The sequence below is a fragment of the Asterias amurensis genome, chromosome 11 (assembly GCF_032118995.1).
Source record: "Asterias amurensis chromosome 11, ASM3211899v1".
In the NCBI taxonomy this organism is placed as follows: Eukaryota; Metazoa; Echinodermata; class Asteroidea; order Forcipulatida; family Asteriidae; genus Asterias; species Asterias amurensis.
The window spans coordinates 11,246,930-11,270,612 of NC_092658.1; the positions used below are offsets into that span (position 1 = coordinate 11,246,930).

The window sequence follows — 23,683 nt, forward strand, 5'->3', positions numbered from 1 at the left end:
GAGTGGTTGGGGGTTATTTATGTTCTTCTTTTCAAACTTGAAACACAACACAACTGCAGCTGAGTGTCCGAGTGTCGCTCCTCTAACCATGGATGTACGAATCAAGCTCTAAGGCTCTACGGCGCGAAGCGCAGCAGCGGTCAGATTTATGGGCCATCTTCGAGGGCCCAATTTCATAGAGCTGCTAAGCACAATTTGCTTAGCATGAAATTTCTTCCTTGATTTAAAACAGGATTACAAAACAAAACAAAATTGTTGCATATTGCTTGTTATTTAGTTGTTGTTTCCTTATCCTGAAAATTAGGTGGAATTTTGGTTGGTATCTGTTTTTATATCAAGGCAAAAATTTGATGCTAGCAAATGTGTGTGCTTAGCAGCTCTATGATATTTGATGTATCTTGATGCACTTATAAAATACCCGAATAATTGAAAAGCCCCTTTATTGATGTTTAAACAGGTATAAGACTCAGCAGGGTCCGGGGGAATTTTTCCCTGATGGCATGCCCTTAAAATGTTGATAACTTTCCGTATCCTGCTACCACTTGTTCAGTCATTATTACAAAAAGGGATAGCTCATGAGGTAAAATAGAATATGCCTACTATATTATTATTTCATATCGAATGAAAAAGTGGTGGCGTTATACGGAAACTTTAACTTAACCCCAAACCATCACACCACAATTGGAAATGAACTAATTTTCATCCCCATCACCACCAACAATTACCCCCCCCCCCCCCACCCCAACCCAATAATAGGCCCGATGCCACCCGACCCGATATTAATCTGGATGTGCATTATACAACTGAAAATAATATATCTCTTCATTTGTTACTTGGCCTATACGCATTGCTGTCAAAACAAAACAAAACAGATGAAGATTGCTTCTGAGTGCGCGGGCATGTTGAACAGATATTAGAGAAAAAGAGTTGCGACAATGGTGTAAAGTTTTCTGTGTGGCACGTGGTGGATGATGGATGCTAGGGCTATTTTTGGTCAAAATGTAGCACAGTGTGCAGTATGTGGCCCCACATGGATTGTATTGTACCTATAATATTATTTATGTCCCCCGAAAAGGTGCTTCTATCTAATCGCAAAATTACAGCAATTAATTATAACAACCATCTCAACGAATGTGCCTCTGATGGGCCAGAGACCCTCGCCACAGAGCACTACAAAAAGTATAAGGGCCGGCTTGGAAATATCATACTCTCCTTACTGTTTTAATACGCTCAGTATATACCATTGTTTGGGGCGAACATTGCATACAAACAAAACAAATGAATAAATAAAAACAAAAACAAACTTTTTAGCCTCGCCTATTATAGCAGTCCCTTTTTGATAATTTGTGTTACTGCATTTCTATTATCTCGAATCTTTGCAAAGCAAAACCGTAAGTTGAGCTAAGTCATCATCACATAAACTATGAGGGGTCTTGTTACAAAAAAATAAAATGTATTTTCCAAAGTTTTTAATAGTTCTTAGGCTTAGGCTTGTGAGTTTTAAAATATTGCGCAATATGTGCATCAATAAAATTAACAATACAGACTTCCCCATGGGGTGCCTAAAATCCCGATTTCAAACGAATCCAGAATATTATTTCTAAACACAGTCAGTCAATATTTTCACACCAACGAAAAACCGATCCATTTTATACAGAAGTATGCCTATTGCCTGATAATTAATCCAAGAAAAATCAATACATCAAAAACGAAAAAATTGAACCACGCCCATTTCGCACAACCATCTCGCGGGATGCAGTTTTTGAAGTGTACGGGTCGCCCTTTAAACCATTTAACGGTAGTGAGAAAGAGTTAACTTGGTTTCCAGGGTTACATCATTCAAGGCAAGCGAAAATATTAAAACTAAAACATTTCAAGTTTATTGTGCATGATTGGGAAAAATAGATGTTACTGTTTGATTTAATCCAAGAGCATTTACAGATATTCAACAATAGACGCTCCAGAGATAGCAGCCTGCATTATCTCCTCCTGGATACCGTCAGCCGGTGATCGTCACAAAATGGCGTCCACCTTGTTCGAAGAGGACGTCGTTCGCCGCATTCACCGTGGTGCATTGCAACTCGGCCTGGTCGTACGGAACTTCGATGGGTTTAACAGCTTGGACGATTCTGAAGATGAGGAAGAGATGCTCAAGAAGGGATATGTGAGGGTGGCTTGGTACCCTCGAGGGAGAGAGGAGGTCGTTGGAGAGGGAAAGGTATTCAATGAATAATCAACATCTGTCAATCTGACAGTTCTGTAGCCGTTAATACGTCAATAAGACAACTCGACCTTTTTAATAATAACAGTTTAAATTAAAGGGATTCTAACTCATTATCGTAAAAGGCCGGTTTTTTAAAGGCACACTTCGGCCTCATTTTATAAAAACAACCTCATGTACCGCTTGGATTCTCTATTTCCAACCAGACACTTGTCTATTAAATAGGGGCCTACTCACTTTTTGTTTGTCATGCGTTTGTATATTTATTATATTATTTATAATTGTATTTTGGTAGATAAACTCAATTCAAATGTACCCTGCATGCATGCCCCGCCCTCTGTCCTGTGTTATTTAATTTGTTCAAAGTTAAATAACTACTTACTTATTTTTAGGTACTAAAAATTAATACAACTTACAAGTAAAATAATGTCATGTCTATGATGGATGTAATATATTTATTTTATGGAACAAGTCTGATACTCGCTGGTTATTGATGACCCTGTAAAACTTAATTAAAGACTGATATGATAGTGATGATCTTGACAAAATGCTACACTCTTTCTCGCTTTGGGGGAGGCTTGATCACAATTGGCATGTCTGCAAGCAGACTGTTTGGTCTTTCAGGAAAGATGACTTTCTTTAATTTCTTTAATCGGAAACAAAAATAGATTTTCATTCAGTTTAGCTTACTGATATCGTACCAGCAGCACCGCAGGGCGAATTACTGATTGTTTTGAGTGGTATGTTTCAAAACACTGGCATGTGCGAGAAAATTGTCCCTACCAAAACATGTCATTCTTTGTTAAAACAATACCAGTTCAACAAAGATTACTCAGTTCCTTAATTCCATCTGCAAATTTGAAACCTATCAAAAATAACACGTTTCTTTCCCATTTCATGGCTTGTAGGTGAACCTTTATGATCGCTCTTTGATGCCTGGGGATGCAGTACGACGTAACATGGGGGATTCGCAGCGGGGAATCGTACGTGCTGTCAGTGTCTCTTGCCATCTCCAGGTGGTTCGTACCAAGCAAATGGTGTATGATGTGAGCAGCCAGGACCTGGAACACATAATGGTCAGTATGCATGTACATGTGTGTAGCCAGAGGTATTGGTCTTGAAGGGCCTTCCTTGCCACAATTTTTAGTAAACTTTTTGAAATTGGGCATTGCCTCTGGCTTTATTATAAGTTGTTTGTTCTGCCAATTCTCTCTGAATGTATGTTGTTTGTACAAGATAAATGTTTTTTTTAATGCTTAATAAATAATAACAACAAAGTACAATTTTAAAACCCTGTAGCAGGACTCAAAGTTTTGGGAAAATCAAAATGACTGCAGGGCTTGTGCAGCTCAAAATTGTTACTGGACCAAAATTTATTTTATAAGACCAGAATCAAACATTTGTTCACAAAGATATAACACAAATTTGTATTTTTTTCAAGTGAAACACACATGACTACTAAAACCACAGGCCTCAAGCCTGTGGTCCAGTGTTAATATTGAGCCCTGTGTAGCCACCTCAACTATTACTATATTAACTCCTCAGTTTGGAAAAGCTTGTAGTAGTGGCAGTGTTTTAGTCGAGACCACAAAGTCAAAGACTAGGTGAGCTCTCACCATCAAGACCAAGACCACTTCCTGTGAATGCGAATGCGATACGAATGTTGACGTCACAAATTCGCAGCGAAAAGTTCGCAGCAGTTGAGCTACGGGCAACTCACTTGCGAATATCGCTGCGAAAGGAGGGTTGTGATGTCAATTCACGTCAAATTCGCTTCCCATTCGCATGAAGTATGAACTGGGCTTGAGAGTGAAACTGAGGACAAGTCTGTACTGTAGACAATAATAGACATTTTTCACAGCCAACTAACTGTGCTAATCATTCATGGATGTACAGCAAAACCAAATTATTAGTGTTTATTGTTTGTGTTATTCTTTCAACAGAAGTATACACCAAGCCGACATGTTGTAATGGGATCTTGGGTTGGTGTTGTCAGAAACCTGTATGTGCAGCTCATTGTCTGCCTGAAGAATGGAGCCAGGTGATAAGCTTTTGATATTGTTATTTCTCATAATAACTTCTTGAACTTTTTTTTTACTTCCACCCAACCAGGCTACCTCCATTGTAAAATCAACTTTGAGTAAACACCAGGACTGCTTCTAAGTGGAGCCTTTGACTATAAGTTAAGCCTCAGATCTTACAGTAAAATCCTTGTTGTATCTCTTCCTAGGTGTGCTCTATCAGATGACAGCGCTTGTAGACTGACCGATGTTCACGACTACACAGACGAGGTACACATTTGTTCAATATTGTTGAACAAGTTTTTGTTTAAATGCAAATTGTTTTTACAATTGGTTATCAATTAATTGAGTCCAATTTCACTGGCTGAGGCGCTTAAGTTGCCAGTTCCAAATAGTAGTGTTAAATCTGAGCAGATTAATTTGTTCGCTTTAAATTTGTATTGGAAATTTCAAAGGGCACCATAGCCAAAGCACAGGGCACCATGGCAGTTGATGTGAGTGCTGTCGGTTATATGAAGGTGTCTGACTGTAAGACCAGGTGGAATTGTTCTCTCTGTGTGTTTCTCCCCTAGGACTCTGCATTCAGCTGTGATGGGTTCTTTCCAGGTCAGGTTTTACGAGGACCAGCCACAACCTTCAAGAACGCTACATGGCTGAGTGGACAGCAGCCGATACTAAGCAGCAAAGCCAGCTTCACTGTAACAGTGGAAGAGGTAGGGCCTGTTTATCTTGCAGTCAGTCTAAATAAGTCTGTCTCTGACGTACTATGGGATTTTCCTAGCGGACAGTAAAATTAGTGGCGTGTCGTGGCAGTTAAGTGCACCGAACTCGAGCTCTTGTGTTTCTGATCAGCAGAGTGTGGGTTCAAGTCATGATCCTGGCACTTGTGTCCTCATAGCAAGATACTTTTTAACTCCAACAAAACTTATTGTTTTGGGGAAAGCAAACTCAAGAACTTTGTCCAACAATCAGCCACTTTCTACACTAGCTAACATACCCAAAGTGGTCGTCAGTTTTTCACGCTAACTAACGCGAAATACACAAGCAAACAATGACATTCACATGTGACCTGTTCCAGCTGGTAGCTCCGATACCATGGAGGATTGAGGTATTACGACCCAAGCTAGCCAGCTCTAAGACGATTAAGTTGAACCCAGGCCCCGTGAGGAAGATCCCAGACTGACTGTAAGTCTGAAGAACGGAGTTGGAATGGTCTCAATATTGATGATATAAATTTGTTCTTATCTTCTCCAAGGTCAAGGTGACTGAACTGGAGGTACATTGGCAGACAAGGGGATTATGGAAGGATCCAGAATCGGACTGCACGGATCAATATGACCTTCAGCCACCTCCAAGGAAAGTCACAGAAGAGATGCTGTTAAGGTACAAACCATTTTTTTCAGGGGAGTTCAAGAGGAATTTACAAAAGTCATGATAGCTTTCACAATGATCACAAAGACAAACGATTAATTTTGAAAGAAATAATCAAAATCCACAAACAAATGTTTTTCTTGAAAATGTTTGTTTTCTTGTTGTCAAGTAAATTATCAGGAGCTCCAAGATAAGCAAAACCAATTTAAATGAAATCCATACAAACTGCACTAACTACCTTATAGCCAGTGGACACTATTGGTAATTACTCAAAATAGTTATTAGCATAAATGGGGAGAGGTTGATAGTATAAATCACGGCACATTAATCCGGAGGTCGTTGGTTCGAATCCCACTCTAGTCAATTCTTTGTTCAAGCCCAAAAATCCAGTATAAATCATTGTGAGAAACAGCTCCCTCTGAAATGACAAAGTTTTCGAGAAGTAATTTTCCACGAATTTGATTTTGAGACCTCAGATTTAGAATTTGAGGTCTCGTAATCAAGCATCTGAAAGCACACAACTTCGTGTTACAAGGGTGTTTTTTCTTTCATTATTATTTCGCAACTTCGACGACCAATTGAGCTCAAATGTTCACAGGTTTGTTATTTTATGCATACATGTATGTTGAGATACACCAAGTGAGAAGACTGGTCTTTGACAATTATCAACAGTGTCCGGTGTCTTTAAGCTGACAAAATGAACTTTGTATATAAATCAGTATTGCCTTTATGCAGATGGCTGTCAAACATGCCCTAAATACTTGATATTGAAGAGATCTGGAAATTGTGTAATCTTTGTGTTGGAGTTGACTTTAAATGGTATTCTTCCCTAGGGTCAAGCCGCTGTCATACTTCATCGCAGCAAGTACTCAAATTGGAGACAAGGTCATGTACAAAATTCGACCGGGAGATTTAGATTACCCTAGGCCAGTGACAAGAGGTAATATCAACAGCTTTGTACAACCTCTAAAAACAGAAGGAATTCCTGAAGTAAATCTGGGAAAGATGGGTGATTTAAAGAAACTGGATGTATCAAGTGAGAGGGATTCTGGTGTTTGTGAACCAAGGAGCCATCAGGAACAGGGACATGGTGATGCTAAGGAGGGTCATGATAAAACAGAGGAGACTAGTGGTAGTCGCAAGACTGACGAAGCTTGTGGTGGGTCCATGGACTCGAGTAGAAGTGCCACAGACAACAGCAGAGCAGGGGAGATTTCTACAGAGACAAGCATTGGTGCTGACAGTGGTACTAGAAGTGAAACCAAGGAACTTGGGAGCGTTACTAATGAAGGGGAGTGTTGTGACAAAACTGAGGAGACTAGTAGTGTCGCCATGCAGGCTAGCCGCAAGACTGAAGAAGCTTTGATTGGGTCCATGGACTCAAGTAGTGGTGCCATAAAGACCACCAAGGAGATTTCTACAGAGACAAACATTGGAAGTGAAACCAAGGGAGGTGCGAGCTGTACTAATGAAGCTATAAGCAGTACTCAGGACACTTCAAATGCTGTAAATAAAGCACCTGATGATACAGCAATGGCTTCTGGGGGTGCGGGTGGAGCTGGCAGTGGTGCCGTGTTGGGTAGTAACAGTGAAGCTGTAGATTCTCCAAGGAAAGAGAATATTGCAGATCTACTTATGTATGTGGATGAGTTTCTAGATAGCTTGGGTAAACTACAAGCTATTAAAGGTCAGTTATCAGAGAATATGAAGGAATTATCGGGGGCGGCTTGTGCAAATATTACTGAGAGTGCGGAGCAGAAGGCTTTATCGTGTCTGCTCGGACTCTCCCAGCTGAGTGAATACCATGAGAGAATCGCAAACTCGGACGGGATAGACGGCCAAGATTATCAAACAGAGCAGAAGATAAATGAAGGCTTACAGGAGCTACTTGCTCGGGCCGAACAGCCTCAAGGATATCTCTCACAGGATGCGAGCCGTCTTCAGGACTTAAAGACTTTGATGGAGAATTCTTCAACTGAGTCTACAAAGGATATCATCACTCAGGTCAGACATCTTCTCAAGTTAACTGATGCGCATCTTCTTGCCAGCAGCAGCAAGGAGGTGGGGGACGCAGAGGTGGAGAAGTTAGGAGCAGCTGTGGGGAAGTCAACCAGCAGTAAAAATTTACGGCGAATCAGGGGAATGATGTTGAAGAGCAGAAACAAACGGAAATGTGAGGACGAGAAAGATGGGAGCAGATCGTCAGATGGTGAGGAAGTTTGGGAGGAGGATTCTTCGGAGGGATCTTCGGAGGACAGTGATGCAGGGAGTCAGACGGACTCTAACGCGTCCTCCAAGGGGGAGGGCAGCAGACGACACAAAGTTGTGTCAAGTCTTCTTCACAGACACACCAAGAAGCAACATATGCGAATGGCTCCTAAGCGAAGACCCCCTCCGAGGCCGCTAGAGGTTGGGGAAAGGGTATGCGTGGAGGTCACCCACACATGGACACTTGCAGATGTCATGTGGCAGGTAAGACATCCTTTTTCAGAAAGTCTTGTTGAGCATTTTCTGTTAATGGAGGCCTAGCCACCTAACAGGCCTGCGGGCCCACTAAATGGGGACCCTTGATCACACATCAGAATAAAACGGTAAAAAAGCAAAAACAACTGTGAAAAAAACATGAAAATTTATGTTTATTAAAAACTGTTGAAAATTACAATAAAAATTACACATATAAATACAAAATAGACAAATTTGTGATACAGTAACGGCTATGTAATGCAAGGTGGTTAAGAAAAAAACACCAATCCCCAAATTACAGGTAACTGAGGTAGTGGTCACGAAGGCAAGATTTAAATTGAGAAATAACGTGCAAAGTTCTAACTTCAGAGGGAATTTTGTATTTTTTATACGTTTTCAACTAACAAAAAGACATTGTTTTTATTTATTTATGAATCTTGCCACCAGGATGGGACATTAGAGCGGGGTGTGGTATCAGCCGATTTGGTCCCAGTCCACCAGCTGGATGAGCTAGAGTTCTTCCCTGGAGACTTTGTCACCAAGAATAACGGTAAGATAACAGTTAAGGGCAGTGGACACTTTTGGTAATAACTTAAAATAATTGTTAGCATGAAACCTTTCTTGGTGATGAGTAATGGGGAGAGGTTGATGGTATAAAACATTGTGAAAAACGGCTCCCTCTGAAGTGCCATAGTTTTCGAGAAAGTAGTAATTTTCCACGAATTTGATGTCGAGACCTCAGATTTAGATTTGAGGTCTCGAAATCAACCATCTAAATGCACACAACTTTGTGTGACAACGGTGTTTTCTTCTTTCATTATTATCTTGCAACTTTGACGACCGATTGAGCTCAAATTTTCACAGGTTAGTTATTTTATGCATTTTATGTTGAGATACACCAACTGCAAAGGCTAGTCTTTGACAATTACCAATAGTGTTCATTGCCTTTAAGGTTTTTTACAAAAAGATGGGTGAAGGGTGGGGGCTTGTTACTTGGATTTGAAATCAATTTTAATCTCATAGTATGTCCCAATGCTCATCATCGACAAGCAAAGGATTCTGGATGAAATCCAATTCCAAGTGAAACAGCAACCATCATGGTGTGCTGATTTTAAATCAATGCCATAAGTATAATCTATTAAGACCTTGATTTATTTTGTTGCTGTTTTCGGTTTGCCAAGATGCATGGCGGTATATTTTTAAGATGGTGGTTTTACACATTGCCTTTTGTTGTTGCTAACTGTTTAATGCCTAAATACACACTGTGAAACAGCTTGTATTCAAGTCACAAAACTCATTCAGAGAAGCATATTTTTGATGGTCTCTGTAACATCCGAAACCCTGATGCCTATTTGTTTTATTTTGCAGAGTCTCTTGAGAATGTGTATGGTCTGGTCTGTAAGACTGATCACAAGGAGAGAACGTGTCTTATACAGTGGATCATGAGACCGAACCAACAGTGCAATGTGTAGGTTAACCCCCCCTAACCACCCCTAGTTCCCAACTAAACCAATAATATGATTCTGTTTGGATTTGGTACAGTAGCCTAAATCCACTCACTCTTAGCATGAGGCCAGGCATACAGGTCTGCTCACAAACTTTTTACTCAGAATTTCTTGCCACAAATCAAATCGTGGGGACGGACGTGATAAAGCTTTATCACAAGAAATTCTGAACTTACAGTTTGTGAGAAATTCTGAACTTACAGTTTGTGAGCAGACCAGATCAAGAATTTTCAAATCATGCAAGGTAAAAAGGTAAATAAGCGCTATATAAAAAGCCTATTGATATTTGTTATTGTCAAGCCTTGAATCTTGCAAAAATGTTTGCCTTTTTTTATAGACCAACACCAGTCAACACCGAGGAAGTGAGCGTCTACGAGCTGACACCTCATCCAGACTTCACCTTCAACGTGGGCGACATTATCGTAAGAATCGCCGACAGCCAGCGGGGAATCGCAACCATGAAAAAAGCCAAGTCGGACGTCAAATTGAACTCACCCAGTGCATTAGGCGCTAATGGTACCCATATAGGTGGACTTCAGGTAGATCAGGAAAGGATTGACTGTACCCAAACGGGTGACTCAAGTACCCATATAGGTTACAATATGTCCCAAATGAGTCAAGAAAACTCCCATATAGGTGACTGTGCTCATACGGGTAATGCAGCTGCCGATACACAAAAGGGTACAACACAAATAGCTACCGTTGCCATTGCAGGACAACCCGGTGTCCTGTCGGACTCTTGCACCCCTGACGCCGTAAATTGCCAAGACACTCCTAGGGATGCTGCTTTAGCTGTGGAACACATAACGGATGTAGAACATTTAAAAGAAAATCCATCCATCGAAACGATCAAAAAATCATCACCTGTCGATGCTGCTACCACAACCAGCCTTCATTCTTGCCTAAATGATTCATTAACGCCATCCACTAGTACTCCTAAAACAGACTCTCTGGTTACACTACACCCTGAATCTCAAAGTCCTGTAACAGACAAAGAACTCGGACAAGTAGAGACACAGGAAGAAGTGACTCCTGATCAGGATACGCCCAGTGTTGATCAAATGAACTTGACCAATTTAAAGAAGGACTTGGCAACGCAAGCAGGGAGCTGTCCAGCTTTAGAATGTAAATCCGCCGACTTTGAAAGTACTCGTGGTGATCAGGGCGAAGGAGTGCCCTGTGCTGGTCAGGTAAGCATGACTTCAACTGTCTAAAAAGCCAAATGTGTTTGACAATTGTTCAAAGCAAGTCATACACCTAAGGAAACAATTTTACAATCTGAACACTGGAAAGAGGCTGCTTGCCATCATGGTTCCCTATTGACATTAAAGTAATAATAATAAATAGTTCATATATAGCGCATTTTACAATGCTTTTCTTTATTTAGTTCCCTAGTCATTGGGCCAATAACATCCCTGTAATCTTTCTCAAGTGTGCATTTTAGGCGACACGGCTTAAATACAAGTAAACCTAACTGCCCATCAAATGGTGAGCGTGGCATCAGTCGCAGCCTGTGAAGAGCGTGCAAGGGGTCAATACAGCCCTGTGCTGCCACAAACAAAGGCTTTTTCAAACACATAATCAACGGCATGTACCCATTTATAACCCCTGAGTAAAGAGAAGTAATTATAGTAAAGAATCTTGCTCAAGGCCATGAGTATCATGACCAGGATTAGAACCTACGCCTTAAAGACTTAATCACCAGAACTGTGATTTGATGTTCTAAACTGCTCGCCCAGTCACTTCTTTTTGCTCTCCTTTGTTTTTAAAGGTGAGATGGATCAACACCAGTGGGGAAATTCATGTAGCCTGGGTGGATGGATCGGAGTGTGCCGTACTACCACAGGACCTGTACAAACTGGAGGAGGTAAGAAAATGCCCACTACTCTTCGATATAAAGCCAAGACTTGATGTTTTAAGCAGTGTCGTCTTCCTTTCTCCTGAAGACGCGGAGCATACTTTCCAAAATGTCAAGACATTTACTCTGTGCATCAAATATGAAATCACAAGGGAAACTGACTGGGAAAACTTTAAATGATTTTGGGTTGAACAAAGAAAAGTTTACTGGAGCAGGATTTCAACCAATGAACTCTGCACTGCCTGCGCACTAACAACTGACTTTCTAGTTGTATGTTGGCGGTCTCCCTATGTTGGCAATATCTTTGTTCAGGGGTGCCAGTCAGAAGCTTTTCAACCTGTGCCTGCTGTAAAGCCATAGATAACAACCAAGTTTACGATACAGCTTGCTCTTTTTGTGCGTTTTGTTGTTGATGTCTCTTTAAACCGTCTCTAAATTTCACACTTCCTCTTTGTTGTTCATCTTTAAAGGACAGTGATTCTGATTGGTCAGATAATGACCATGATGATGCCCATTGGAAAGACGAAGACCAATCACAAGGCTCGTCTGATTCATCCACAAGTAGCTGGGAAACAGCAAGTGATGCCTCAGGAGCTGCTGATGAAGTCAACATTGCAAGGTTTGGACCAAAAATTACCCCTCAAAAAATTATGAAGTAAATTCTATTCACTTTCATATTGCAGCAGTTTATTGTTATTATTATTATTTATTCAACCTCAACAGTACAAGTACAGAAAATACAAACAAGGCAACAATGTTTATACATTTACTTGAAGTAGGTTACTTATTGGTAGACTTATTTGGAGTAGGTTACTTGTTGGTGGGTTATTTTTAAGGAGGTTACTTATTGGTAGACTTATTTGGAGTAGGTTACTTATTGGTGGATTTATTTGAAGTAGGTTACTTATTGATAGACTTATTTGGAGTAGGTTACTTGTTGGTGGGTTATTTTTAAGGAGGTTTCTTATTGGTAGACTTATTTGGAGTAGGTTACTTATTGGTGGATTTATTTGAAGTAGGTTACTTATTGGTAGACTTATTTGGAGTAGGTTACTTATTGGTGGGTTTATTTTGAGGAGGTTACTTATTGATCCGTTTATGGTGGGTTACTTAATGATGGTTTTATTTAAATTGAAGTAGTTGAAAATTGTATTCAAAGAAGTTTACTTATTACTACTTTCCTTCTCAGTAGCTCGCCTAATGACAGACAAGACCTTATAATGGCAAGTAACATGGCGGGTGATGCGGTACCACTTGAGCCCCAAGGTGACGACTCACTCTCCAAGATTACAGTGGACATAGAGGAAACCCGTACTGCCCTCCATCGCATCCGTGACCAGCTCGCCTCTTTCACCAACTCCATCCCTGAGAACCTGATGGAGGTGCCTCAGGATGCGAATCACATCCACGGAGGGTCAAGCCCCGGACACATCGAGCACAGTCGGGACGGTTACCACAGTGTGGATACCACTGAAACTGATAATCTAGAAAAATTTAATCTAGAAAATGGTTTCCAGTCCGAGGCGAGTCAGCTGGAACCTGAAGCAGAAAAGGAGGTAGCCTCTTCCCCACAACAGATCCCTGCTCCATCCCCAGTAGTGGAGGAGCATACTTCCCAAGAGACTGTAGCCTCATCTGAGAAAGAGGATGACCCTGGGGTCACAGAACCAAAGGAGGAATGTATACTTGATAACCAAGATGCAACTCCGAAGACATCGGAAGAAGGGACAGCACAAGCGGCATCTGCACAAGCATGTGACAGTGAGAACTCTTGATTTCTTCTCCCATTTGTTACAGTTTGTCTTGAACCTTCTCTTAAATTGATCATGTTTTGTTATTCAAAACGTACTCCCTGTTAGTTCACTGTTAAGAAAGGAAGCAGTTATGTGGTTTTAAAATGCTCATTCAGCAATTTATTGCCAGTGAGACATTATTAAACAGTGAAATTTATGCCAAAATAACAACTTAATGTTTTGTTTTTCTCCAAGTCCAGTGCTGGTTATTTACCCAAATTGTAACTATAATTATTACTATATGTTTCTGGTAACGAAACCAAGAACAAGAAGAAGTGTAAATATTTCTAATGAAATTTTTCTTTTAATTGTTTTTGCCGTTTAGATTTCTTCTTAATGGAGGAGGTGACGGAGAACCATCAGTTCAATTCAGCCAGTATTGTATTCCAACCAGAGGATCCCAAACAGTTCTCATTAACCATGAGAAGAGAGGTAAACTAATAACAAAGTTCCTTAAATACAACCACTCACTCAAAAATAGCTTGTTCCTACAAAGAATTTAACAGGGTTTTTGTGAGTTTCCAATTGTTGTCTATGTGATTCTGATATTCAATTGTACGTAGCAATGAGTTCCTGATCTGAGATTCTCTCACTCTGCAGTAGATTGATTCAACCCAAAATCACTTAACTATTGAAGGCCCTGTACACGTTTAGTAATTGTCAAAGATCAGTCTTCTTACTTGGTGTATCCCCTCATAAGCATAACATAACAAGTGTGTGAAAATTTGGGCTCAATTTGTCATCGAAGTTGCGAGAAAATGATGAAAGAAAAATACCCTTGTTGGACGAATTTGTGTGCTTTCAGATAGGAATAAAAGACTTCTAGCTAGAAGTCTTTTATTATTTTAGTGAGAAATTACCTCTTTCTAAAAAACTACAATTCTTCAGAGGGAGTCGTTTCCCACAATGTTTTATACTATCAACAACTCTCCAAAGCCCGTTACCAAGTAAATTTTTAAGTTAATATTTGTTTTGAGTAATTACCAAACGTGTACCTTCCCTTTAACATCTCAATAGTAAAATTAACTACCTCTTTGCCACAGTGAGTTCGTAATCATTCAGTAAGAGTGAGATTTCAATCCCACTTGGCAACAGATTGATCCCAACTCAAAAACAATAGGGTTATGATAAAACAAAACTCGCTTAGCAAAATTTGTATCCCAACCTCACCTGGCAATACTCTGTATTTGTGCCTGGCGCAGGGGAACGATCTAACTAACTAATCCAATCTACACATTGGTATCAATAAGAAAGGCCTTTGTGCATTATTTCTGTAGATGCGGTTGCTCCAGACATCACTTCCACAAGGCATTAGAGTCAAAGGTTTTGCAGATAGAATGGTAAGCCAACAGTTCATCTGTTTATAGTCTATCAAAATTTCAGTTACGTAGCTTAAGAAGGTGCATATTCTGAAGGATGAGATTGCTCTTTTGTATTCAAGACTCAAGTACTTAAAACCTTACTAGATTGTATCTCCACCATGCAAAGTTTCAAATTCTACTCTCGCACAGATTGTTACGACAAACCTTTGTTGTATCCCCACCATGCGAAGTTTAAAACCTACTTTCCACCATCACATTTCACCAGGACCTCTTTTCTGTGCTCTTCGAGGGCCCAAGTAACACACCATACGAGAATGGGCTTTTTTACTTTGACGCCCGTCTTCCCAAAGACTACCCTAAATCACCGCCTGTCATGCACTTCCACGCCTACTGCAGCGGTAGACTCAACCCAAACCTGTACAATGATGGCAAGGTGTGCATTAGCCTGCTTGGAACCTGGACAGGAAAGGTACGTGTGCACCAGCTTAGAATACAGCCCTTGAACCTCAGTTTTGAAGGGGCACAGCCATGAGGACAATGAGGACAATGTTAAGTATTGGAACTTTGCACAGGGCACCACAGCAAAAGCATAGGGCACCACGACAATTGCTGTGGGTGCCTGGAAAGTGTGTTAGCAGGATCACAAGAATCGGGTGTCAAAATACTGCGCAGTTCTATGCAAAAATGTGTTTAAATTACCTTATAGGGTTTACAAGGTAGTCAATGCAATCAATTCAAAAGTGTGTTTATTTTTCGCGTAAAAACATTTGTTATCAATTGTACAGCATTAAAGCAAAAAGTTCCTAGAAATATTGTTTACTTTTTTTAGCCTTCGAGAATGACTCTGCTAGGGTTAAATGTCAGGCTACATTGTATTTATTATTTTCACCTACAAGGCTTAAGTTTGGGGTACTATTCCACCAGCCTGCAGGGCTTGTAGCTCAAAATGTCTACTGGACCAGAATTCATTTTTACAAGACCCTGAATCTTCATGAAAAATAGCTTTCTACATAGTTTTACATATAAAATGTTTTTATTTGAACAATCACTTAGAGAGGATTTATTAGTATATTTTGTATGTTAACCCTGCATTATGATTTGTTTCTCGCATCCTTATTACAGGGCAGCGAGATATGGACGAGCAAATCTAACCTCCTGCAAGTGCTAGTCTCCATTCAAGGCCTGATCCTTGTGAGTGAGCCCTACTACAATGAGGCTGGCTATGAGAAGCACAGGGACTCGGTGCCTGGAACAGAGAACAGCAGGCTGTACAACGAGACCGCCATCTTGAAGATGGTTCAGGTGGGTTTCTCTCATCTCAGGCTCCTCCCACTTTGTAAAAACTAACCAATGAAGACCAGGCATTTTGAACCACATGATGTAACACAACTACTTGGCTACATACCTTAAAGGCAGTGGACACTATTGGTAATTGTCAAAGACTAGCCCTCACAGTTGGTGTATCTCAACATATGCAAAAAATAACAAGCCCGTGAAAATTTGAGCTCAATCGGTCATCGAACTTGCGAGATAATAATGAAAGAAAAAAACACTCATGTCACACGAAGTTGTGTGCGTTTAGATGGTTGATTTCGAGACCTCAAGTTCTAAATCTGAGGTCTCGAAATCAAATTTGTGGAAAATTACTTCTTTCTCGAAAACTAAAGCACTTCAGAGGGAGGCGTTTCTCACAATGTTTTATACCATCAGCCTCTCCCCATTACTCATCACCGAGAAAGGTTTTATGCTAATAATTATTTTGAGTAATTACCAATAGTGTCCACTGCCTTTAACTCAACTAAAACAGTCATTGGTTACGACCGCCAAAAAGGCACCCCTGACTAGCCTTATCTACCAGACTTAGTTGACACAATATGATGACATCATCTATTTCTTGACAGTGTCTCTCAATGACTCATGATAGACAAAAGCACACTCATAGTAAAAGCCTGAACACCTGAAATCACACTTCCAGGCTCGTTTATAACGACAGTTACCAGCCTGACTGGATGTATAGATTTGTACAAATGTACCTTTAACCTTGCATTCAATTTACTTGGAGATTCACAGTCAATTCACGTCACTGCAAGTACACATACATGTATTAATTGTTAATAAAACAACACTACATGTACATGAAGCATTATGCACATCTGCAAGCAGACGGTGCAAAGTGCCAGCTGACACTACCTTTTGGGGCCCTGCAATATGAGACAATGATAGCTTATTGAATGAGCCCCTTAGTGGATACAAAGGCTACTACAGTATATGACTCCAATATTATTATTATTAAAAATTAACCTTATTCTTTGATTATCTGTATACAGTCAATGACTCTGATGTTAACAAATCCCCCGGAAGTGTTTCATGAAGAGACGGTCAGCTTTTGTCGCAAGTATGGTCACAGGTGCGTACATTCTCCAGACTGTCGTCAACCATTGCATTATTAAAAGAAATCCCCTTGACACCTCTTTTAAGTTGGGAAGGTAGTGCCTGCTCTACCAGCCAGGCTCTTATACATGATACCCATTTTGTGTTGAGCAAAGAAAAATGGACTAGAGCAGGTTTGTGAACCTGCCGTCTAAATATTTCCTTTTTAGGTTACTACGTCTTGCGTCGTCCTGACTGACCAGAGATTTACATTTCTTCATTTTTACAGGATGATTAGACGTGTTGAGCACTGGCTTTCACTTGGTGATCGGTCACCGGGTAGCCGGGCACCAGGGAAAGGAGATCAAGAAGATTTCACGGCGCCAGCGTTCCCGCTTCTGCCACTCTCAAGAGGGTTCGTGCTGAGTACAAGGCAGGCACTACGGGGGTACAGGGCAGCACTAGGTGTAGCTGGAATCCCAGAGTAGTTTCTGAAGATGGGCATGGGCTTTTTCCACCAGTAAGTCTTATTTTACACTGGACTGCAGGCCTGAGGCCACTAGATCACAGGCCTGAGGCCACTAGATCACAGGCCTGAGGCCACTAGATCACAGGCCTGAGGCCACTAGATCACAGGCCTGAGGCCACTAGATCACAGGCCTGAGGCCACTAGATCACAGGCCTGGGGCCACTAGATCACAGGCCTGAGGCCACTAGATCACAGGCCTGAGGCCACTAGATCGCAGGCCTGAGGCCACTAGATCGCAGGCCTGAGGCCACTAGATCACAGGCCTGAGGCCACTAGATCACAGGCCTGAGGCCACTAGATCACAGGCCTGAGGCCACTAGATCACAGGCCTGAGGCCACTAGATCACAGGCCTGAGGCCACTAGATCACAGGCCTGAGGCCACTAGATCACAGGCCTGAGGCCACTAGATCACAGGCCTGAGGCCACTAGATCACAGGCCTGAGGCCACTAGACTGCAGGCTCAAAGCCACTAAACCGCAGGCCCTTGCCATTAGTTTCAATGTTGTTTGTTTAAATGATTTTCCTGTCAAGGGAACTCTGCAATCTCCTACAAGGAGATATAAACGCCAAGCTATCAACAGACAATCTCTCTTATACAACCATTGGTTTAACGTCTGTGATTATGACTTGCACAAATCAATAAATAATAACAAGAAATCCAAGTATTATAAAAAAAATGTACTTACATGTGACAGCACTCCTTGCCTAGTGTATGTCTCTGCGATTGTGAAATGCATCATCCAAAGCTCCGTCAAGCGAATGCTCAGAGTAGCTGTTTTAGACAAAGAGAACAAATCAAAATATACTCAATATGTAAAGTAGGTTTAAATGTTACATTAAGCCATTTGTGAGTTAGATTTGAAAAAGGTCTGGTACAATGACTTGCCTAGTCACAATTTACTGCATAAATTTGAATTCCTCAGACTATAGAGACAGTTGCTATGTCAAATGGTACAGGTAAGCCTTTGCATAGCAACCTCCAGGATGAGCAAACCCTGCTACCATTGTGCCGTACACATTCATTCAGAATTGTGTATAGCTGTTTGTCATCTCTTACGCAACTACGCAAAAGCTTGCCCCGAATCAAGCGACATAGCAACTGTCTCTTTAGTCTGGGGATTTCACATTGTGGCAGTAACTTGTGACTAAAGAAGTCATTGTACCAGACATTTCTTAAATCTGACTCCCCATGGCTTATTGAAACCCAAAAGAAGATCGCAAAACTAAATGTTTAAAATATTTCACAATCATCGCGGTTTCAGCTAATTCTTTCTGTCAACTGAAAAATGTACAGTTTTTAAAATTTATTTGTGTGTGTGAGAAGGTGAGGTGGACAACAACACCTGTTATAAAGCCAAATGTTATTAAAGTAGTGAGGTCTTAATATTTATAAAGCACAATTATGCTAACAATTTTGTCCAAAATGTAAAATGTTTCAATCAATACTAATGATTTTCAATCAAAACTATGCTGTGGAAAGGTTGCATTTGCGATTTGCTGTCATGATACATTACATTGATACCAGTAAATAGCGGATATTTGCTGTTTGATATTGAACAAATAAATGAAATAATTCAAATATCATCATTTCTTTTTAGAAATTAATTCCAATCCTCTACTCCACCCAGTTATGCCACCTTTCAAAACCGCAATGGTTTTAAATGGTGCATCAACTTATAATATTTATAATAATAATTGTGGCTTCTTATATAGCGCACATGTCCATCACTTAGTGACGCTCCTGGCGCAGTATAACATACAGTATTTCCTGCAAGATGTGGGACTACGTTTGAATTATGAGACCTAATTCTGATAGCACCATGTAATTGTTTTACAAGGTGCTGTAGTGCAGTATGCTGCCGATCGGACCAGGAACACCAGGGCGAACCCCTTCTCTTTGCGATAAGTGCACTTGGTTCTTTTACATGCGTTATATAACACATGGGACTAACGGCTTAACGTCCCATCTGAAGGAAGATGCAATGGTGAAGTGTCTTGCTCAAGGACACAAGTGTCACGGCTGGGGACGTAAAAAGGGTACCTTTAAAAAAGGTACCACGATTGTTTGCGGGTGGGGGTTATATGGTATTATCTTGACTTTGATGTGGACGATCGGTGCTGGTAGGGTCTTTACAATCAGTGAGCTTCATATTAGAACCGTTCCATTTTCACCAATCCTGTGTTTTGTCCTTTGAGTGTCTAGATAGATGCGTGGAGTTGTTGTGTATGAGATTTAGCGCAAGAAGTAGTGTTTATATAATCTAAAATCCTTCTGTAGTTAGTTAGTTAATCAGAGACATTGTCACACAAATTTACTTTTTACAAAAGTTGACTTGTGTGATTTCATTTTCATCATTGGGCAAACCTTTGAAATCCATTCCCCTTCGCTTACTCTGTATCTTCCAACAATCTTTCACTAAGTTTTGCCTGTCTCTGATCAATTCAATTATTTAGTTATTATAAATTGCATCGGGATAACGAAATTATTTTGGTTTTTAAATTACTAAGTGCTTTCCTAACTGTCCTGAAAGAAATAATTCACAGGCATGCTTCCTGATCCAGTAAGGGTCCAACCGAGCCATTCTTGGCATCGGACTCACAGACCTTACTTACATGAAGTCCATAGTTTCTGTCGTTTAGAAACTTGAATGAGTGTATTGTTCTGGGTGATATTAGAGTAGACCTTATAAACTTGGAATCACTGTCTTGGGGTGACCTCAAGTGGAGAATAAAAGAATTGTTGTCGCGTCATATCACCTCTATGAGGTCGGCAGTATGATTTCAATGCATAAGGCCAAAGATCCTTTCTTTAAATGCCCTGCAGTGGAAAATGTCTATTCTGACCAAGTTTTGCCAACATCTTTTTTTTGTTACAAAATGTTTATTTTTTTTTGCATTCCTGTTTTGGTGCATTCTCTATTGAAATGTGAGGTAAAAACTTTTGAGTTCTGGTCAAGTAAACATGTGGGAACCTGTGCATATCTCACCACAATTAGGGTTCTCATGTAAATACATATATATACATAAAAAAAAAACAGTATTATTTATTCAACTATTGTAATTCAGGGCAATTTAAGTAACATTTTGTGTAATTACTCATTATTTGCTTGAATGTGAAATCATTTTGTGTTCCTTGGTTAATGTCTCTATCTACAAATGGCTTTTTAGCAATTTGACAATAATTTGAAATATTGCTTTTTTCTTAATTCTTGCTGTTGCCATTCAAGATAGTAGAGATCATAAAAAACAGCCATGTTTATGTGTTTACTTGCTTAGAGCTGGTGGGAGGGTTGGTTTATTTCCTTCTTGTGAGATGATCTATGACTAGAACCTTTCAAGTATACAATTTGAACGATGTTTGGAGATTCGCATGGTGTGGATAATTCTAGGAAGCTACTATTACTAGTGAACTTGCGATTAACTTTCACCAGTAAACTTTTGAGTAACTTGTACTAGTAAACTTCTGACTATAACAACAAGTTGTCTAGTTACTTCTTGGTTTACAGTTAAGTGTTTTGTAAACTGTTCATATTCACTTTCCGTCACCCGCCTTTAATGTATTCACCAGTACTCGGACTATAGATGTAGATGTGATTAATTGAATGTACTTGCACGATCATGAGTGTGAATGATGCATTATAAGGGATGTTAATGGGTTTGAGCCTCTGTATCTCAAAAAATTAGGTTATAATTAGAGCTGTTTATGTTAAAGGCAGTGGACACTATTGGTAACTACTCAAAATAATTATTAGCATAAAATCTTTCTTGGTAGTGAGTAATGGGGAGCTGTTGATAGTATAAAACATTGTAAGAAACGGCTCCCTCTGAAGTGCCATAGTTTTCGAGAAAGAAGTAATTTTCAAAGGATTTGATTTTGAGACCTCAGATTTAGAACTTGAGGTCTCAAAATCAACCTTCTAAACGCATTCGTGTGACAAGGGTATTTTTTTCTTGCATTATTATCTCGCAAGTTCTCTTTGCATCATGATCGTTATCGTTTTCAATATCGCTGAGTGTGACTCAGTCTTTAGAATGAATTATTTTTAATGGAGCACAACATATGCCCAAGTTAAACGTTAAAAAAATCGCTTTCCCAAATGTAAACAACAAGTGGTCAGACACATACAAGTATTGTAGCACATTTTATTCATGCAATTTGTATGGCTTTAATTGGAGCTCTTGGTAAATGGTGTTTATTGTACTGTTGCTTAAAGAATAATTTATTTGTTGATTTATTTTTCTCTCTGAATTTGCTTAGCATGAAATTTCTTCCTTGATAAAAATAGGATTACCAACCGAAATTTCCATTTGTTGCGTATTGCTTGTTACTGGTATTCAGCTGTTGTTGCTTATCCTGAAAATCACGTGGAAATTTGATTGGTTATCCTGTTTTTATCAAGGAAGAAATTTCATGCTAAGCAAATTTTTATGCTTAGCAGCTTTATGAAATTGGGCCCTGTTCTTCAGCCCAACCTACATAGGGCCTTCTTGGTGAGGATAGAGCTGGAACTGAGATGAGGGAATCAGGTTTACTTTGTTATCATACACTCAAATGAGTTGGAATATAGTATTATGTTATGTGTTTGGATCTTTTGCAGGATGTTTGGCGAACAACAGATAGTATTTATTTTCGTCTTAGTTTATAAACTGATCAAAGATGTTATGTACTTATATTTATTATATTGCGATAAATGATACAGTGAAATGTGTTCAGTGAGGGGTACCACGACTTGGTGTCGGCCCTGTTAAAGCTCCGCCCATTGCTTTGAAAGTGTGTGCAAAAATGACACGGTTATACAAAAGACTTGTTCAAGTCCTGGAGCGTATTTGAACGTTATTGTTGTGAACTTAGATTAACAATCTTAATACATCATTGACGTACTCACTCACAGGCAAAGCCGAAGATTGGCAAAACGGGTGTATGTATGTGTATTCTGATGTATATTGTGTCTGTATTGAAGTAATAAATAATAATTATATTCAGACGTTGCGTTTGAATCTTGGGGAAAAACAAGTTACTTTCCTGAATTGATTGTGCAACTTTAAGAAATTGGAAATTAAATATACTATTGCATGTTGAAGGGTGGTTAAATTAGTACTCTCAATCCATGTTTCATTGTTTTACAAGTCCTTAAGTTTTAGGTTGTTATAATTTTACGGTCAAAGTTAAAGAAAGAATAGCTGTAAAGACTGCCCCTCTCCCCTTTCCATACAGTGGAAGCATATTTTACAAATATTGTGCACTGTTAACTTCCTCTTTTCACAGTTAAAGGTTCTGTCAAAAAAAAAAAAAAAGGTCACAAATCTGTCAAAATGACAAGTTAATAACCCCTTGAAGTTTTTAAACAAAAAATCATGGCCTAAACGACCCATTTTTAAAAAATGGCCGAAAAATAAAATAGTCCCAAATCAGTCAAAAGAACAAGTTTAACCCCTTGCAGTTTTTTTAACCAAAAATCCTGGCTCAAAAAGGCCCAAAGTTGAAAATTGGCCGGAAAATAATATGGTCCCAAATCAGTCAAAATGACAAGTTTAACCCCTTGCAGTTTTTAATGAAAATTCCTTGCTAAAAAAGGCCCATGTTGAAAATTGGGAAAAAAAAAAAATAAAAACAAGTTTAACCCTTTGCACTTTTTTTAACCAAAAGTCTTTGCCCAAAAAGGCCCGTTTTTTAAAATTGGCAGGAAAATAAAATGTTCCCAAATCAGTCAAAAGAACAAGTTAAACCCCTTGAAGTTTTTTTAACCAAAAATCCTGGCTCAAAAAGGGCCCATTTTTAGAAATTGGCCGGAAAACAAAATGGTCCAAAATGAGTCAAAATAACAAGTTTAACCCCTTGCAGTTTTTTAAACTAAAAATCCTGGCTCAAAAAGGCCCATTTTTAAAAATTGGTCGGAAAATAAAATGTTCCCAAATCAGTCAAAAAAAAAAAAGTTTATTCCCTTTGCATTTTTTTAAACCAAAAATCCTGGCTCAAAAAGGCCTATTTTTAAAAATTGGCCGGAAAATAAAATGTTCCAAAGTGAGTCAAAATAACAAGTTGAACCCCCTTGCAGTTTTGGCCGAAAAATAAAATGTTCCCAAATCAGTCAAAATGACAAGTTTAACCCCTTGCAGTTTTTCGAACTAAAAATCCTGTCCAAAAAAGGCCCATTTTTAAAAATTGGCCGGAAAATAAAATGTTTCCAAATCAGTCAAAAGAACAAGTGTAACCCCTTGCAGTTTTTTT

At 39.6% G+C, this 23,683-nt stretch overlaps 1 protein-coding gene across 2 annotated transcripts; it reads left to right on the forward strand.

Annotated features, from left to right (window-relative positions):
- The first annotated feature begins 2,015 nt into the window (after nt 1-2,015).
- Nucleotides 2,016-17,597, forward strand: LOC139944584 ((E3-independent) E2 ubiquitin-conjugating enzyme UBE2O-like). 2 transcript variants are annotated; one of them, XM_071941635.1, is made up of 19 exons: nt 2,016-2,218; nt 3,130-3,297; nt 4,165-4,262; nt 4,452-4,512; nt 4,815-4,955; nt 5,498-5,625; nt 6,447-8,085; nt 8,524-8,626; nt 9,445-9,544; nt 9,919-10,771; nt 11,353-11,448; nt 11,910-12,058; nt 12,629-13,200; nt 13,558-13,664; nt 14,510-14,572; nt 14,820-15,023; nt 15,677-15,856; nt 16,882-16,961; nt 17,214-17,597. In XM_071941635.1, the coding sequence occupies exons 1-19, from the start codon at nt 2,021-2,023 to the stop codon at nt 17,410-17,412; spliced, it is 5,139 nt and encodes a 1,712-aa protein (XP_071797736.1). In that variant the 5' UTR covers nt 2,016-2,020; the 3' UTR covers nt 17,413-17,597. The 2 variants fall into 2 exon arrangements, with proteins under 2 accessions (XP_071797736.1, XP_071797737.1); XM_071941636.1 differs by having other exon boundaries at nt 12,632-13,200.
- The last annotated feature ends 6,086 nt before the right edge of the window (nt 17,598-23,683 follow it).

What these genes read in the sequence shown, in the direction of transcription:
- LOC139944584 (XM_071941635.1), top strand. Translation starts at nt 2,021, where the DNA reads ATGGCGTCCACCTTGTTCGAAGAGGACGTCGTTCGCCGCATTCACCGT. An exon ending in ACAGAAGAGATGCTGTTAAG is followed by an intron (nt 5,626 to 6,446) that starts GTACAAACCATT and finishes ATTCTTCCCTAG; the next exon opens with GGTCAAGCCGCTGTCATACT. An exon ending in GAGTGCCCTGTGCTGGTCAG is followed by an intron (nt 10,772 to 11,352) that starts GTAAGCATGACT and finishes TTGTTTTTAAAG; the next exon opens with GTGAGATGGATCAACACCAG.